The 13,973-nt window shown below is 40.7% G+C and overlaps 1 protein-coding gene across 13 annotated transcripts; it reads left to right on the top strand.

The window, feature by feature from the left end:
* Positions 1-2,130: 2,130 nt before the first annotated feature.
* Positions 2,131-13,556, top strand: LOC144063405 (protein Shroom2-like). 13 transcript variants are annotated; one of them, XM_077585274.1, is made up of 14 exons: positions 2,131-2,403; positions 2,971-3,105; positions 3,238-3,257; positions 3,331-3,405; positions 3,914-4,943; positions 5,142-5,159; positions 5,340-5,459; positions 5,616-7,710; positions 7,785-7,840; positions 8,016-8,486; positions 8,662-9,123; positions 9,785-9,953; positions 10,252-10,524; positions 12,525-13,556. In XM_077585274.1, exons 5-14 carry the CDS (start codon positions 4,720-4,722, stop codon positions 12,795-12,797), a joined length of 4,161 nt encoding a protein of 1,386 aa, XP_077441400.1. In that variant the 5' UTR covers positions 2,131-2,403; positions 2,971-3,105; positions 3,238-3,257; positions 3,331-3,405; positions 3,914-4,719; the 3' UTR covers positions 12,798-13,556. The 13 variants fall into 13 exon arrangements, with proteins under 13 accessions (XP_077441400.1, XP_077441408.1, XP_077441409.1 ...); XM_077585282.1 differs by having other exon boundaries at positions 2,971-3,257; positions 3,914-4,114; positions 4,842-4,943; XM_077585283.1 differs by having other exon boundaries at positions 2,971-3,257; positions 4,842-4,943.
* The last annotated feature ends 417 nt before the right edge of the window (positions 13,557-13,973 follow it).

The following is a 13,973-nucleotide window of genomic DNA, read 5'->3' as shown; positions in this document are numbered from 1 at the left end:
AAGTCAAATCCGAAATATACATAAATATACATGCATGCTGAAGCTATAGAATGCTTTTCCAAACATTTGTATAATTTTTTTTAGGGTTGATCTTGGGCACTTGAACTTGGTCAGGTCAAAGGTCAAATGTGAACCAGTACACGATTCACATGTGGTTAATTCTGAGCACAGTCGAATGCTCAGTTATAAATGGGTCTGCAAACTTTTTTAGGTGCGCAGTCTTCCTATTTATGTCTCTGGTGGGTGTGTCAAGTCTCAAGTGGCAGTCCATGTGTGAGTTGTTGCTGTTCTTGTTCTTGCTATTCTGCGGTTATTCTCCTTCCTGGTGGCAAAACGACTCTTTGTGGCCACCCTGACATGGATTAAGACAATCTTTGTGGGAGATCTGTCAGGACATTTATTGTTAGCAGATGATAAGTGATGAAACAAGAGGTGTGAAAGATTTCCATCTATATCAAAATAGAAAGGCCCGCTTGAAACTGAGGATAATCGGATTTGTTGATTGGTTCCACTGTGTCCAGGTCTTTAATTTTCTTAGACTAGATCGGTGCCAGCGCACGTGACCCTTATATATTTATAGAAATTAAATTGGACGTGTGGATGCTTATACTGAGCCATTAAATCTATATAACAGCAAAATAATGTTTGTAAAATTTGCAAGTGTATGTGAGTAAATCTAATTTATCTTAAATCCAACATGGATTCATTTTGGAAAAGCTTGTCATATTTATTACTTCTTTGTGTATGCCACCTACATTGCGGTTGTGTTATGTGATAGTTGTGTGGTTTAAAAAATATATATATTTATATTTTTTAATTAGTTTTAATTTTATTTTTACTTATTAACATTTCAAATTCTGTTAACTTCACATAGTTTTTATGGTGGCTATCTATTTTATTTTATTCCTTTATTTCCGTTTAGTCTAATTAGGCTTTAGACTTAGGTTTAGTTTTAATTTTCTTTTTGTAGTTTGGGGTATTTCTCTTAACAAAAAAAGGTCCCAATAATTACTATAGAGTAATAAAACATAACAAAAACAACAATTTAGGGTTTTAGAATAAATTGTTACCTTAGTACAGATATACAACATCCACAAATCAAATACAAAAATTAGCAGAGCCCAAACGAATAGTTTTCAAATCAACCCAAAAAGCTTACAATAATTATGTATACCATAAAATTAATTGTAAAAAATGACGATATTTTCACTACAACGTTTTAATTTGTTTGGTGAATAAATACTGTATTGCAATTTGAGTTAATTATTGTTTTGTTTAACTCATTCACTGCCATTGACGGCTATAGACGTCATAAATTCATTTTAACTATTTCTATTAGTTAAATTTTTTTCCAATTTTGTTAACAAAAGTATGAAAACCTAGAATATTTTTTTGTACATTTAGAACAGATATAAAATTTTTGATTAATCGTGAGTTAACTTGTGAAGTCATGCGATTAATTACGATTCAAATTTTTAATCACCCGACACCCCTATTTTTTAATAATCTTTTCTTTTAAAAATAAATAAATAAATAAAATAATTATAATATTTTTTTTCCAATTTTAATCTTTTTTTTTTAAAGAAAAGATTACTAAAAATTAGTGGCGTCAGGCGATTACAATTTTTAATCGTAATTAATCACATGACTTCACTAGTTAACGCACGATTAATCACAAATTGTATATCTGTTCTAATACAATAAAAAAAAGGTTTTCATACTCTTGTTAACAAGAGTGGGAAAAAATGTTAAACTAATAGAAATAGTTCAAATGAATTTTAGACGTCTATACCCGTCAATGGCAGTGAATGAGTTAAAAAAATATATAATTTCAATTAATAAAAACATTTTTCAATTTTTCAAGATTTTGTTACTTTGCTAGTTTTTCAAGACGACTATCAACTATCATAGCCTTGACATGTATGCATTTAAAAATAAATAATAATAATGTGCTGTTACATGAGTACAAAAACACGTTTCCCCGTGTTTCACTCGTTTATAATCAGACATCCTTCAGAGTGGGGCTGCTTAGCGTGGTGATGGTTGAATCCAATTATGAGTTGCAAAGCCACTAGTTGGGCTACAGCTTTTGAGGTGTGGCTTGGGGGTTGGAGAGGTTTGGAGGGGATGCAGATTGCGAGATCTACTCACCAGGCAAGACAAATAAACTTGATGTAATAATCATAATGATGATGAGGCAGTTAATGTGAAAATTTGGACTCAGTAAAACGAGGTTTTAAAGTTGCCCTCAGGTGCACGTGTGTCCAAGTTGCTGCAGGAAGATGGTACGGCCCATGTTACCAAGGTGAGTGGACTGCTTAGTGGGAGAGGCCATATCAGCCCAGCTCATTGTGAGAGTGGCCGCTTTGAACCTCTCTGGACATGCTGGGATTCCACTCACAGGTACTTCCTGTTTCCCTCCATATGTTGTGCTTTTTTTTTTTATCTGCTCTGATAAAATCATTTGCTTTAAAGACAAGAGGGATTACATCAAATAGTGATATGTGTGTGCTAGAGATAATAACAGCTAGATAACACATGAAAATTTGGGATGAATGATTGGTGCTTTGATCAAAGGTTTGTGCTTGGGATTGAACAGAAGCATGATTGTCTGATTTTACAGATGTGTTAAGGAAGTGTTATTGTCCTACTCTCATGCTTAATTTTCCGGTACAGGCAATGGCACTCAGATAAGCCCAGCCATGATGACTGTGGCAGTTTGCTTTGTGTTGCTGTGTTTGTAGATGAGTGGGGCCCGTTAGCCCCATAGCTGCATGTTTTGGCCCTGTTGTCAGCAGGCTGTTGGGTCAGAGGGGCTCAGATGACAGAAATTGAAATGACACTTGCATGATTGGATGATGCATTGACGCGCCTTGTGTTTTCAAGTGTGTACATCTTGCAGTCTCCTGCCCTGGTAGAGGACTTTCACAATGATGGAGCTCAGGCTCAAATTGTTTGCTGTCTCCACAGGGCAAGCATTCCTGCTCGGCTGCGCTTTCGTGCCCACAAGGACACCGAATCAGATGAATAACAGAACTCTGGACTGTGAAATACATGTTCCAACCTCCACAGGACCCAACTTTCATGCACCCTTATTTATGAAAAGTTAGTACATGACAGTCTTATTGCCTTTGAGTGAGTGTGAGCTCCTTTCCAAAATCCTAGATTACAGCAAGGACACTGTGCTGGACAATAACTCCTCCCCTTCTCTCAAATCCCCCTTTATAATCCCCGCAGAGCTCTACCAGCAGCAAAAGGTGTGTTGCACTTGTTTGTACAATGCCACAGACTCTTGTGTCCCACTGGTGTGAAAGTATAACTTTGTGACAGGCATAGCTGCGGGAAAGTGATATGAGCGTGCATCTTATCCAAGTCTTCAGCACACAGAAAGTACTCATGCAATAGGTGAGTTTTTTTTTCTTCCTGTATTCACTATTTGATATGTCATACCTTCACCTGTGATGCCACGAGTTGATCACCTTGAGCTCTGTTATGCCTTGATAGCTCTGTGTTTGAGTTAGTACTGTCAGAATCACAAGTATTCTTGTCCAGTTGTGAATATTAACGTTTGGAGTTGTATCCCAAATTAACAGTTAATTAACATCCCCTGACAATGGACAAAAACACTTAGTTGCATTGTGGATTAGCTTGTTGGGAGACGGCACAACTCTTATTTTGTGCATCACACTGATGTTTGACTGTCAAAATAAGAGCACCTTTACAAAAACTCTGGTACAATCGTCTGCCTTCTGGACGATGCAAAAGAAACAGATCATATCCTATTATATACTGTAATATGTATATATATATATATATATATATATATATATATATATATATATGTATGTATACTATACATCATGTTACCTTCTGGCTTGCGTTCATTAACATATTAGCCTGATTACTGGGACAGCTAGAAACTTTTCCACATGAAGCGAGAGCATGGCAGGAAAGGAAAATACCTCCCCGCATTCCTCAGTGGAAAGAATGTGCTTCCATCACAGCCTGGCAGTGTCAAACCTTTGGGTAGGACGGTTTAATGATTACATTGACATTCGGACAGCAACCATGTAAAACTGGTGAAAAAAGATTCTTCACATCACACCCAGTAAAGGTAAATTATTTCACTTGTTCATCCTGACAGGTTGCATGTGTTTCCATTGTAAGCCTCATTTTGGCCTCATGACCTTCCCTGATTTAGTGAGTGTGATATAGTTCACTGTAAACTTAAGAGTTTAGACTTCACTAAAGGCTTCATGGTGTTTGTGACTGACTAGCCCTGTGTTGTTTCGCTACTAAGTAAGTTGATAGGGACATAGCCAGGGGCACATTTATTAACTCATTCACTGCCATTGACGACTATAGACGTAAAAAATTCAGGTGAACTATTTCTATTAGTTTAACATTTTATGAAAACCTATACATTTTGTATTGTATATTTATAACAGATATAAAATTATCGTGCGATTAATTATGATTGAACGGCCCTTATTTTTCATATTTTTTCAAAATTAGGCCCGTCAGGCGATTCAATTTTTTTTATTGTAATTAATCACATGACTTCACTAGTTAACTAACGATTAATCACAAATTTTATATCTGTTCTAAATTTACAATATTTTTCCCCCTAGGTTTTCATACTCTTGTTAGCAAAAGGGGAAAACAAATTTAAACTAATAGAAATAGTTTAAAAGATTTTTTTTGCGTCTATAGCCGTCAATGTCAGTGAATGAGTTAATGTGGGTTCTTGTCTTATCAACCTGCTTCAGAATTAGAAGTGTTGATGGTCTGCAATCATCCTCTCTTTTTCCCTTTTCTCTTCCTTTGCTCGTCATTATCAGGACTAAAATGGTTGATGTTGTATCACCACACACCATGCCATCAGAAAGCGAGGTTCTTGTGGCAAGGTGCTTTCTGACCAAGATTTTGCGAAGCTCTATGAGGTACAATTACGTAGCTAGCATCCTCGGATCACATAGGCTAGCGCTCAGGGCTGGTAGATGGAGGAGGTATCCTCCATTGTTCTGCTTCACTAGTTTTGATTCCCTGTGTCAAGACTGCTTGTCAAGTTAATAGAGATTTTTAGTAGGTTCACACATGAATGATAAAGCGTCATTTTTTTTGTTCAACATGCCAACCAGGAAGAATCGCTTTAAAGGGTATGTCAAGACCAATTCATATATGGTGTGAAATGTCCTGATCTATAAGTCTGCCAAGATAGCGAAAGAGACACAGTTGAAGCTCTGTAGTTACACCTTGCAGTGTTGCAGTCTTCAATTTTCAAAAAAGATAACAGCATTTGGAAGAAGTTCAGTGGTTTCTGGCATTCTGCTCAACAGGAAGAATGATACGAGCTCTCGCCCTCATTCCTGGCACTCCTCCAAGCTGACAGTGGAGGAGTCTGAGCCCCTTGGCAAAGAGGCCGCCACAATGCCAGTGTGGCAGCAAAAGGAAGCAAGGTGGGCCTGACACGTTTGGTTGCAAGTGACTTCCTTAGTTTCTTTCAAAACTCAACAACTCAAAGGAATCATTATTGACTAGGCCTACTGTAGCGATGATAATGGTCATTATAATGGTGCTGTAACCCCAAATCTTCATGTGACCTTCCACAACAGGCACAAAGAGTCATCCTGTCAAATAGGCCAGAATAACAATCTGCTGACTGGCCAGCTCGGCTCAGTGAGCAACATGGAGAAACCGGAGCGTCCTGGTCATCCTTTCCCACCAGATTGTGCTTCCCCGACTAAATATACTAGCGTCAGTGAGACTCTCAGTGGTTCAGAAGGCAGAAGAGACACATTCAGCTGTTTCTCCAGTGGATCCAACTCCATGGTCCAAGACTCAAGCTCACTTGGCAGAAAGGGAACCAGTGCAGAAAACACTTTTTTCAAAGGTCTTCAAGAAGAAGGGCCCTTTACAGTGGAGCGCCCCGAGTACTTTCAGACTCTTTGCCAGGAGGGGCCATGGTTAGATAAGCAGATGTCAAATAGATATAGGCCCAGCATTGGTTCAGTGTGGCAGGTACCAGAAAAGAAGAAGTCCAAGTCTCCTCCTCCTCATCCCCCTTTGGGCAATGATGGTTGTGTTGCCACAAGCATGTTTCCATATTTTGAGGGATCTGAAAAAAATCTAACGACTTACCGTAGGTCAGTTGAGAGGCTGGTTGAAGGTAACAAATTTCAGCCAGGAACAAACATCAAGTCCAGATGTAGCATCACATCACTGTCAGAAAAAGACTTTTTCCATCCCAGCAGTGCAGTTGAACACAACCAACTTCACCCAAACAAACATTTCTCATTGTCCAGCACTGATGTCAGACAATCTCATTACGCCAACAGACTTCCCCACCAGAAACAGTACAATGATGGGAATCCCTTTCATCCCCAGACATGCTTTGCCCCTCGCACCAAGATTCAGAGTGTTGGAAGTTATTATCGCAGTTTACAGGACCTGCCCGTGAAGGCCTCCTGCCGTAAATTGGTCTGGTGCTCCTCAGCCTCTGTAGCTGCCACAAACCTAGAAAATGACAGATACTCTGGTTCAGTAAACAAAAAGGGAAAGCACCAGTCGGTCCACCCAGAAAACAAGGGGCACAATGGTCTTCTGAAAACTGTTCCCCTTCTTGACCCCCAAATCTCTGAACACTCACACTGCCGTGGGCCACAGGTTGCCACGAATAGAAGTGATGGACACATGAACAATATGAAAAGAATTTCTCCAGCTCATCAAAGTAATAATCACAAGGTTAGTCTTTCAAGTTTCCACGACCCCTGGGTACCAAAAGAAGACCACGGAATATCCCCCTTGGAACCCCCGTTGCTTCATTCACTGCCAGAGGAGAGTAGACTTCAAACACAAGTTATACCAACAAGTATCGTGTCACCCCAGAATCTCTGTGACTCCATGGTTGTCAGTGGCGGAAAAAACAGTCGGCGTGGCGACCGTTATGCCACCACACTACGGAATGAAGTGCAACAAAAGCGAGCCCAGCTGCAAAAAAGCTGTAGTGCTGCAACACTGACTTGTGATATCCAGGATGACGACCCCGCAGAATGGAAATACTCTGAGACTTTGATATCATGTAGCAAATCCTCCTCAAACACCTACAAAGACAATCTGAAAGAGGCACAAGCTAGAGTACTCCAGGCTACCTCTTTTCAGAGACGTGATCTAGAACCCCTTGGAGCAGAGGCACCAGCGCTTAAAACCTCTAATGGACGAATTCAAGGACGTAAGCGTTTCCAATTAGCCAAACGTATGCATTCCTTCTCAGAACCTGACAAAATAGATAGAGTGGGAGTGGACAGAGAGCATCAAGATGGACCTGAGGTCTCATTCTCTGAGGCTAAGCCAGTGTTTTCTAAACCAGTTAAGCCATTGTCAACATCCAATAAAGATTTGAACCAAAGTCAAGTTAGGGCAGTAGAAACCAAAGAGAAACTGATATCGGGGGAAGCTCAGGGGACTTATTCACATGTAGAAACCAGCAGCCTCAGCCCCCCAAGGGTGCTGGCCCTACAGGAGCAACGGAAGCTCGGAACGTTTGCTGAGTACCAAGCCACGTGGGACAAACAGAAGAGAACATCTGAGGCCAAGATCCAAGGCAGGTATTACTCGGCAGAGAACATCTTGGATACTGAAGCTGAGGAAACGGCAGCCTGCTTCCACGAAAGATCCAGATCTTCTCCCTCTACAGACTTTTGTACTCAGGTGAGCCAAGGATGCAAGTTCTTTTGCCTGATTCTTCTAGCTGAACAACTCTAAAACGTTCATTTCTTCTGCAGAATATTCCATCCCTGTGGAAAGATCCTCAAGGAAAGCAGAGCAATGATGCTGCAAGGTAAATTTGGTGAGACAAGAGGAAGAACTCATTTTGGGGGGGAACGGTGAGAGGAAGCTGGACAACCAAGAAAAAATGTCTTTGTAACCTAATTTAAGTACTAGAACGAAAAGGACAGAGAGCATGAAGTCTCTGGACAGTATGTCTAAATGTCTGTTTTATGTCTGACCACTAGAAACGAGGTCACAGGCCCAGGCATCACTGACCACCAGACCAACACAGATACTGTCAACCCGACCTTAGCAGTCTCTTCTGATCCTTGTAGCCTGAGTCCTCTCCTCGGCTCCCAGCAGCCAGCCCAGCCTCTACAAGTCAATGCTGTCTCATCCTCCAGGCCCCATTTAGGCCCGGAAACGATTTGCTTGTCACAGGACTTACTCTCAGCAGTCCTTGCAGACCCAGCAATACTTCAACCTCTGTCCATTTTAGACATCACTACAAAGAGTCCCGCCCCTCCTGGCTCTCCTTGCCTTCGCACAATCCCTCAATCTGAAGGGAGAAGAGAGGATACAGAGAGCAAGAAGGAGCAGTCAGCATCTTCATCCTATTTATCCCTTGTAGCGAACCCCCCTCATGTTCCCTCGCCGCTTCTGAGACTGATGGACAAACAGCCGGCTGTGTCCGTGCAGGAGGATTCACCTCTTCGGTAAGCTGCTTATCTGAAGTGCTTCAGGTCTGCATCATCTCCTTGCCTTCTTGTTACGTAATAGTTTGCTGCTCTAGTAATAGCAACTTTACTTGAAGAAAAGAAGATTTCATTGCAAAGTACCAAATTACTGCACAAGCTTTTTTGAAAATATTGGGACTGTGTTTCTTTTTAGGCCTGAAACTAACTCTAAGATCTCAGATGGTCTGATGGACGTAAGCAGTTCAAGGGGGAAAATTGTTGTCTCAACCTACTCACCTCAGAGCAACAACACGCCTGACATCTTGAATCCACGCTCAGGCACCTTCTCAGTGGATGCTAACGAGAGGTGGCCCTCCCCATCACTCAATGTCTGTACACGGCAGCCTACTAAGGACCTGAGATGTGGATCAGAGCAGCTCAAAAACAACATTCCTAAGTCAACCCTAACGGGAGAAGAAGACGCAAAAACACAGCAGCTGGTAAGGGATATCATGGGCAAAGACAAATCCCTGGTGGAGATATTAGATCAGACTGGAAGGAAGACCACAATGGACCTGATGGAGGGACTATTTCTCCAAGAGAAGCTGATCCTGAAGGGGTCCCAGCAACGTAGAAGAACCTCAAGCGGCTCCAGGCTGTCCACCACAACAAGCAGGTCAGTCTTAAGCCCAACCCGCACGGAGTAACATGACCTGACATTATTTCTTGATTATGTGTGTCACTAAAATGCACGAGTGTAGTCAAGTGCTGAAGCTTTGAGGCCAAGCAGCCTCATAAATAGCCATTCTCTACTTTAAACTCAATCGTCTCCTCATTGTATTTTTATGTTTTTCCTTGACAATGGCACCATGTAACATGGTGGATTAGCACATCCGCCCCACAGGTCAGAGGTTGTGGGTTCAAATCTGGGCTCCTGTTTTCCTGTGTAGAGTTTGCAAGTTCTTTCCATGCCTGTGTGGGTTTTCATCCACATAAAAACAAAAAACATCCATGGTTGGTTAATTGATGACTTTAAAATTTTGGGATTTGTGAATGAGATGCGTTGATCTAGGTCAGTACAAACGGTCCTTCTCAGTCCGTGTATTTTTCCGAGGCTTCGCGTCATTAATCACTCACCGAAAATGTGGGCATCCATCCACGCCGGAGAGATGGAAGGGCCCACCTCTGACAATCTCACCTGATTGTTTCAGTAATGTCCTTTTTTAGAGCTATAAAAACAACTCAACCTTCTCTGACTTACACAATAACAGAAGTGCAATCAGACTGATTTTCTTTGTCTCTGGTGTGTGTGCGTGTGTATATGTCCACGCTGTTAGGAGAGATGAGGAGGATCTATCTGCAGCGGGTTCGCTGGTTCCCAGCTCCTCCTACTACAACACGTCAGCTCCAAAAGCTGAGCTCCTCATCAAGATGAAGGACATGCAGGAACAACTGCTGCAACAGGACTCTGAAGATGAGCTGGATATAGACCTAGCCAGTAAAAAGGTATTACATCCTTACAATTCATGACCTGAAAACAGTTTATCCAACCTTTATTGAGCATTTATCCTTAGAAATGCCACAAAAACTTCATACACTGGTTAGTTGTGCGCTCTGCTATGTTGTGGAAGATCATAAATTGTTGAACGAACATGAATTATTTGCAGTAAAATAATTTTCAGACAAATTAGGTAAAACTGGATAATTTCCCTTGGCACACCTGATGTTCTCGCACAGTACAGTCTTTGGAAATCATTGCCTTAAAGAAGTCATCTTCAATTAAGTAAATTAAGAATCTCTCCAGCAGGAGCTGATCTCAAGCCTGGCCAAGAAGCTGGAGGTGCTAAGGGAGGCACGACAGAGCCTGCAGGAAGACGTAGAGGACAACGAGGCTTTGGGCAGCGAGGTGGAGAATACCGTGCAACGCTTTTGCCAGCCCAACCAGTTGGACAAGTTCCGGATGTTTGTGGGTGACCTGGATAAAGTCGTGAGCCTGCTGCTGTCACTTTCGGGTCGTCTGGCACGTGTGGAGAACGCTCTCAACAGTCTGGAAGATGGAGCGCCCTCGGAGGAGAAGGTAGTTTCTTGTACAAAGCACCTTAAGGAGAACAGTGATTTGATCAGGGCAAAGCTTACTTAACTCATTCACTCCCAGCCAAGCAACCCCTTTTGCTCCTGGCTATTTTACTGGATTTTGACTGACCCACAGAATATTGTGTTCTATTGCTATAAAAACATGGAACCTACCAAAAGAAAGATTACAGCCTCTTCTTTCATCAGGAAAAAAAACATATTTATATCTGTTTCTGTTTTGCATCAATTAGCATTAGAATATAGTTAAATTTCATCATTATTCACAAATCTATTTAGAAATGTGAGTAAAAGAGCTTTTTTTCAACATGGCCCTGATTGATCTCTTTTGCTCTTTGGAAGCATGATGTTATTTAAAATAGAACATATGTATATGGTTTTTTTTGGGGAGCAAATTAGTTAAATATTGAATATTACCCGGTAATAAGAAATCCAGCCACCCGAGATGTCAGGCACTTAAGACCAGCTAGAATAGCTTAAAAAAAAGTGTGGCATGGGACCCTTCACATTACTTGCCTATTCTTCTACTAAGTGCTCTTTTGTTCATGCATCTGGTCAACAAACTATTTCTTGTAATTTTATTTTGCAGTAACTAATAGCGAAGATTGGTTAGGGGGAGTGTATCAGCGTCTAAGTGTACATTTTATTTATGAAATGATCAATGCAAAATAAATAGTAAACTACACTCACAGAAATATTTCAAGCCTAATTTAATCCATCCATCCATCCATTTTCTTGGCCGCTTTTCCTCACTAGGGTCGCGGGGGTGCTGGAGCCTATCCCAGCTGGCTTCGGGCAGTAGGCGGGGTACACCCTGAACTGGTTGCCAGCCAATCGCAGGGCACACAGAGACGAACAACCACACTCACATTCACACCTAGGGACAATTTGGAGAGTTCAATTAACCTGCCATGCATGTTTTTGGAATGTGGGAGGAAACCGGAGTACCCGGTGAAAACCCACGCAAGCACGGGGAGAACATGCAAACTCCACCCAGGAAGGCCGAAGCCCGGACTCGATCTCACGTCCTCTGCACTGGGAGGCGGACGTGCTAACCAGTCAGCCACCGTGCTGCCCAGCCTAATTTAAGATTTATGTATTTTTTTTAAAACATTATATTACAATTCCCATTTACTTATTTTTTTAAATGTATTTATTTTTAGATATTTTAACACAAACCTACCAAATTAAACTTATATGATACATATTCATTAGTCTAATAAAGCCTATTTATTTAAAATGCACAATCTTCAGGTATTGTATTTAGTATTAATAAACTAATTTAAAAAAAATAGTAATAATAATAATAATACATTTTTGGGACGTCTGCATTCAATTTCATGCCAAAATTATAAAAATGTAAAAAAAGAAAATGCACAAAAAATAGACATTGTTTGGACAGTGTTTTTCACATAGCAGTATATTTATCATGTATAGGTAACCTGATTATGATGCAATTCAAATAATATAGTTTATGCATATTAAATAAATACTCTCATTACTATAAATTTAGAGTAGTTACACTTTATTAATACTAAATAAAAAAAACTGAGGATTATGCATTTCAAATAAATAGGCTTTATTAGACTAATGAATATGTATCATGCAAGGTTTATTTGGTAGGTTTGTGTTAAAAATTATCGAAAAAAGTAAATGGGAATTTGTCATGTAAAAAAAATACATAAATCTTAAATTAGGCTTGAAATATTTCTGTGAGTGTAGAATAGTGAAGTTAAACTATAAATACAAGAACATTTTACTCAAGTATGTACAGTAATTGAGAATATTTTTAAAAGAAGCAGAATGTGGTGTGTGTTGTAGATATAGACCAATATCAACAGCATCTGAGACCTCCCTGCTAGCTACTAGCTAGCAAGGACACACTGTTGTTGCTATAGGCCACCCTGGGCTACCTCTCTTTTTGCATCTTCTCTGTCATGTTTTTCTCGATGCCATGTTGAGATAACAGATGTCTCCTCTTCTCAGCGCACCCTGACTGAGAAGCGCAAATTGCTAATGCGGCAGCACGAGGATGCCAAGGAGCTGAAGGAGAACTTGGACCGCCGTGAGCGTCTGGTGTCTTCTATCATGGAGACCCACTTGGACCTTGAGCGCCTGGATGACTATCGCCATTTTGTCAAGATGAAGTCTGCTCTCATCATTGAACAGCGCAAACTGGAGGACAAAATCAAGCTTGGCGAGGAGCAGCTCAAGTGCCTTTTGGACAGCCTGCCGCTGGAGCAGAGGTCGCAGTTTTAAATAAAAACAAGATGAAGCTCTCCATGGGTTCCGGTCGAGTTACACTACTCTAGGTTACACTGTCACTGGCCGTGTAGCCTATGAAGGTTTTACTTTGCACATGATGTATAATGCTTTAATATATGTTACTGTACAGGTATGTGACAGCGCTCAACATTATAGAATCAATGCACTTTTGGAATGCTGTGCTTTTAATGAGATTATTGACTTAAATGTACTGTATTTCATTCCTTAGGTATTTAATGGCATAAATTATCATATCTAGTGAATCTAGCTGAGAAAGCACAGCAGAACTGGATGCATTGCTTTGCGAACTATGAAATCCAACTGTAAAATATACAGAAAGAATTATTCTCAGAGTGCGCAAGGCAGTCCTGATATGTTTACCGCTTACAAAATCACTGGTTCCGTTCATATTTTCTACATTGACGTCATTTGTTACATATTCTGTAAAGTCTCGATGGAAACACTGACACGGAAAAAAAAAAGTTGTTTTAAATTCTTTGTCGCTTTTGTAATCACTTAAAATGCGTGATGTTGGCGGTTTTATACTCAACAAGACTTCAGAGATCTGGGTGCGGTTTCTAGTGACAAACAGGTGTTCCCTGTAGTGCGACACCGATTTAAAAGCCTCCAACGGGAACTCTTGCGTCTGGTCCTTTGCCAGGACTTGTGTACAATATCTATCCATTGGCACAGTGCAGCCACACCTCATGTACACTTTCACCGGGGCAAATGCAATAAAAGGATCAGGTGATCGCTTCTTTTTGTTTCCTGTTGTTCAGTCCATTTTGAAAGATGTAAAGACAACAGTGTAGTGCTGTGTATGACTGATAAGCTGAGCAAAAGCACAATAACAGGAGGCACTGTAAATCATTTACAGCCAGCAGCAATATGGAGATAAAAAAAAAGACTTAGTGGATGAGGACAAGGAAGTTTAACTTAGTCTGGAGATGTTCTACAGGGACCAAGAAAGCAGGTGCGTTAAAATAACTGACCGGTTTAATGTCTGGTTGGCCCTGTATCCCACTCGAATAGCTTTGCCCCTGCGCTGAGCAGATTTCCACATTCAGAACCATTTTGAGGTTAGAATGTTACTCCAGGGTTTACTTTCCTCATTCTTCTGTGTGTTCATCATCTTAGGCTGGAGTCCAAAAGATGACATGACCTAGGATT

This window comes from Vanacampus margaritifer, chromosome 1, assembly GCF_051991255.1.
Source record: "Vanacampus margaritifer isolate UIUO_Vmar chromosome 1, RoL_Vmar_1.0, whole genome shotgun sequence".
NCBI classification, from domain to species: domain Eukaryota; kingdom Metazoa; phylum Chordata; class Actinopteri; order Syngnathiformes; family Syngnathidae; genus Vanacampus; species Vanacampus margaritifer.
The sequence above is the reverse complement of the archived record's forward strand: the minus strand, read 5'-3'. Positions and strand labels throughout refer to the sequence as shown.